This window comes from Chrysochloris asiatica, unplaced genomic scaffold, assembly GCF_000296735.1.
Source record: "Chrysochloris asiatica unplaced genomic scaffold, ChrAsi1.0 scaffold00638, whole genome shotgun sequence".
NCBI classification, from domain to species: Eukaryota; Metazoa; Chordata; class Mammalia; order Afrosoricida; family Chrysochloridae; genus Chrysochloris; species Chrysochloris asiatica.
The window spans coordinates 193458-198146 of NW_006409156.1; the positions used below are offsets into that span (position 1 = coordinate 193458).

A 4689-nucleotide genomic window follows, 5' to 3' on the forward strand; every position below is an offset into this window, starting at 1 on the left:
GGACTCACGAAATGACTGAAAACACAGGGGTAATCGATCCCATTCTCAGGATCTTCTCTGGTTCCAACAAAGCATTTTCCCTTAGGAAAGGGGCTTTGCTTCCTCGGTGTGTGGAAGCCCTGCCTCAGGCTATGCTCACAGGAGCACATGCTGAACGCCACAACGAGGATGTTCCAAGCTGTATCACTGGATTAAACACTGGAATAAATACCCCAAAATACTGACGCACAAAGAAAGAAACTGAGGGGAAGGCAGAATGTTTGCCAGAGACAACTCTAGTGCCCAGGGTGGCAGCCACCCCTTCTGTTGAAGACACTGTTGTTGGCGAAACCACCCTGGGCCCTGTGGTGGGGGACCTCGGCGCAGGTGGGCCAGTGTGCATCCTGGCTGCTCCCTCGGCTGGGCTTCTTGGCGTGCAGCACGCTGTGAAAGGTCACGCCATGTTCATAACGCTCTTTCATCCGCTGGATCTTCTCTCTGGGGACTCCGTGGACGTTTCTTCTACGCAGGAGAGAAAAATGCCAGTGATTAGTGGTGGCAGTGTGCCGACTGGAGCCGCCTGTATTTCACCAGACCTGGTCCTCACATACAACTGTGCACTTCACTGTGGCAGAAACTAACTCCTGCTGTGTGTGCTATCTTGCAGGCCCCTATCTGTGCTGCCCCACACCCCGAAACTACCCTAGACCCACAAGAGCTGACACTTGAGAAGGCTTCCTGGAAATCTCAATTCAGACATAAGAAGTTCATAATAACATATACAGATTACCCATTTACATTGGCCAGTCTAGAAGCTTATTAACGCCATCTGATTGTAGAGGATATCTACATCAGTCTGCCACAGAAACTTCTAGAAACTTACTAATGCCATCTGGTTCTAGAGGATATCTACATCACTCAGCCCCAGAAACTTCTAGAAGCTTAATACCATTTTAGATTCTAGAGGGTATCTACATTGTCCAGTCCTGGAATTTTCTAGAAGCTTACCAATATCACCTTAGATTCTAGAGGGTATGTATCTACATCGGCCAGTCCCAGAAACTTCTAGATGTTTCCTAACACCACCTTAGATTCTGAGATACACTGAGGATGTGGTTAAAATGTAATCTACAGAGATTCTGAGTGTGGAAGTCTACAAACTAGTATTGTAACCACCACCCCACTTCCAGAAACACTTGACCATCTGCTTGTAACCCTGAAGCATGAACTAACCTTGTTTCTGACTAATATATCAGGATGTAGAGTCGCTAGACCTCGCTGCATTATCGAATAACACAGAGAGCACATATTTGCAACCATGCATCCAATCAAATGTTAGTAATATTTGGACATGTACTGCTTTTTCAATAGACCCTCCATGAACTGTGTCCAACAGCCAAAGATCTTTATTTATTTAACCTCAGCGCAAAAAAAACCACTGGCATGGATGACCCCATGCAGTGCAATGTGCTTTGAAACTTTCTATAATGAAGAAGTAGAGGTTCTGTGGGTCCTTTGAAAGGACCCGATCGAGCCAAGACTTCAGATGTAGCATTAAATCAGAAAACTGCCCTTGAAACACACAGTCTTCACACGAACCATCCCAAACTGGTCAATTTCCAAAAATGACCATTTCTGACCTGAAAAGGTACTTTGGGTCAGTCTGGACACCTGAAAACAGGAGGACACGCAGTGAGCTCGAGAAAAGCAAACAAGTACCTTGCTAACTCGGCAACGTTGAATTTCCAGCGAGTGTCAGGTTCTCGGAATAGAACTTCATAGTTATTCTCAAGTGCCTGATTTTTCAAAAGCACATAAAACATTGAAGACATGGTATGCTTGTTTGGGACCGTATAGGCTGCCACTGAACATTTACAAGTCTAGTCTAGCATTGCTTTTGTTTTTACCAATAACTCAATGACTAGTCTGTCTAACAAAATACAGGAGGTTCATTTCTACATTTAGCCACTCTCAGATTAAACACATGGTGGTTTCTGGTGATTAAATGTTGATCGGTTTCATCTAGCAGGCAGGAAAATGGTAAAGGCACCTTCTTTTTGGACATCTAAGATGGTTATGCCCTAAAAGCATCTTTAAACCTTAAACCAAAAATATTCCCTAAAGTCTCCTTAAAAGGAGACAATAGTTAATATCCACTAGTAGGAAATGCCTGTCTGAAGCATTGTGCTCTTTGAAGATCTATCAAATGGACACCAGCAACCGGAAAGGTCCAATAGGAAGCTTAGGGGAAGAACGGCTGAGACCAGGCGGGCAGGAATGGTCCCACTGGCCAGTGAATGGTGTATGTGGGGCTGTTGAAGTGGAGTGTGTTCTCTGGTGTACATTCCCAACAACAATGTACAATAGTTACACATAGATATGGAGACGGCTGAAGTCCTTTCATATCTGTTGCAGACCTGAACAGTGGGCTCAAACTCTCTTGGGCGATACTGTCAGGTGACTGTGTCCCTCGTGCCTGGGATTAGAAATTGAGAGTGTCATAGGAACACAGTTTATGAAATGAGTTATTTCCATAGACTTTCAACACATACTCTTCCTGCCCCAAAGCCCCCACTGTTATTCCCTGTGCTTTGCCTCCACGCCCCGTTTTCATGGAGTTTAGAAACAACTGCACTATCTAGAGACTCACTCCTAGACTCTACGTTTTTATTGTGGAACTTTACCAAGCACACTGGTTCTCCATTCAACAATTCACACGCGTTTTGCTTCATGACAGTGTGCCAGCACTCTTTCCACCTCCTCCCTGGCCTCCCTGTTCCTCTTGGTCCTTCGTTCCTGCCCTCTCTTGCCTTCTGAGCTTTCCTCCTGGTGTTTTTGAACTCGTGTGGTTGACCCTTCACCCCACAGGAGCGGGCCCCTCCCCGGTGTGACCCTTCACCCCACAGAAGCGGGCCCCTCCCAGTGTAACCCTTCACCCTACAGGCTTGGCTATCATTTCCCTGAACACTGGGGCACAGAACTTCTATTCTTTACATTCAAGAATCCACTACTCAAATTGAACTTCCTACAACCACCGCTGTCTAGTGTGTTATAAGATAGAATGAAATGGAAAAAGTTAAGAAAAGGCATTTCTTCATCGCTCCTCTACTGAACACTTCTAATCACAAATGGATTCAGATACCATTTCTGGAAAAGATCTCATTTCTGGGTGCTATTCAATAGCTGTGGGTGGCTAAAAAAGATTGTAAATAACTCGAAAACAAAAAGTAAAACAACATTGCTTAAGCCCTTGTCCGGGCTGATGGTATCTTAGGTTGGACTGGACTTTAGTTCCCTCGGCTATTCCTGCTCCTGTCTTTTCTAGCATCCACTCTCAGTCCATGGGGTCCCAGATGGACAAAGGTGGCCTCATCCTCTCACCCACCGACCAAAGTCCCACAAGATGGACCTATGGAAAGTGTATGGCAGTACAGTAGGACACAGAACAGACTCTGCTGGCAAAAAGGGGCCACAAGCTAGACTGAAGTCGGATCGCTTGCTTCACAATTGGCCCAGCAAAGATGAAGTGGGATTGGGCAGGGCACTCAGCGGTCTTCTTCGTGACATACCCTGTGTTTGGGATTTACTTCCTCCTTACGCCTCAGAGCATGTGTCCTGGTGGTGCAGTGGCTAAGTGCTTGGCTGTGAACCGACCTGTGGTTGGTTCAAACCCACCAGCCCCCCTGATGGAGAATGAATGATGTGTCAGTGTGCGTCCGTAAAGATGAACAGCCTCAGATCTACTCTTCCCTACAGGGTCATCAGGCATTGGGTTGAGGGGACAGCAGAGGGCTGGACATGCCTAATAGCAAATGAAAACTGATTATCCTCAGGGATGAAACATGCTCGAAACAGGGATCAGACGTACTTCAAAATGAAAGACAGGCGTGGTGTTCTGCCCACATTGATGCTGACAAAGGGCATTTATACTGCTGAGATTATAACTTAGAAACAGGAGCTCTGGTGGCACCGTGGATCAGGTGCTGGGATACTAACATCAAGTTCAGTGGTTCAAACCCCATGGGAGCAAGGTCTCATTTCTGCCCTGTCCTACGGGTTGTGATGAGTTGAAATCGGCTCAAAAGAACTGACTTTGGTTTATCTTTACAAGGTTATGGAGCACCCTGAGTTCCGTTTCCAGACTGGAAAGTACCGTGGTGCTGGGACTCCCACGGCAGCAGCGGCACCAGGGGCTGGGACTGCGGTTCCCGAAGCAGAAGCAGACCCGTCCAATAAGCCAGCCTGCAGCCCCACGAGGTCAGCGAGCCCAGGGGCTCTGCACACCGCTGCAGCCGCTGCCTGCAGGACCTCTGCTCCGGAAAAGACCAACAGAAGAGCAGTCAGGACTTCAAACAGGACTGTTCACCAAGTGTGAGCTAAACCGCAGGCACCCTGGAGGTTCCACAGTGAAGCACTCAGCTACTACCCAAAAAAAGTTGGTGGTTCGAACCCACTCAGCAGCTCTGTGGGAGAAAGACCTGGAGATCGGCCCCATAAAGATGACAGCCTAGGAAACGCTGTGGGTCAGTTCTCCTCTGTTACACCAGGGGGCGCTGTGAGTGGATGATCTATAAGAGTATATACGAGTATATAGTGACACAATAGATAACAACCTAGGAAACCCTGTGGGGCAGTTCTCCTCTGTTACACCAGGGGGCGCTGTGAGTGGATGATCTATAAGAGTATATACGAGTATATAGTGACACAATA

The 4689-nt window shown here is 47.1% G+C and overlaps 1 protein-coding gene across 1 annotated transcript in view; it reads right to left on the bottom strand.

Moving 5' to 3' along the window:
• Positions 1 to 275: 275 nt before the first annotated feature.
• Positions 276 to 4689, bottom strand: part of N4BP2L1 (NEDD4 binding protein 2-like 1) — a 23162-nt gene continuing 18748 nt past the window's right edge. The window contains exons 4-5 of the mRNA XM_006877850.1: positions 1699 to 1775; positions 276 to 501 (exon numbers count right to left, since the gene is read on the bottom strand). Of these exons, the coding sequence (XP_006877912.1) occupies positions 276 to 501; positions 1699 to 1775 (303 nt within the window). The remainder of the gene's footprint in view (positions 502 to 1698; positions 1776 to 4689) is intronic.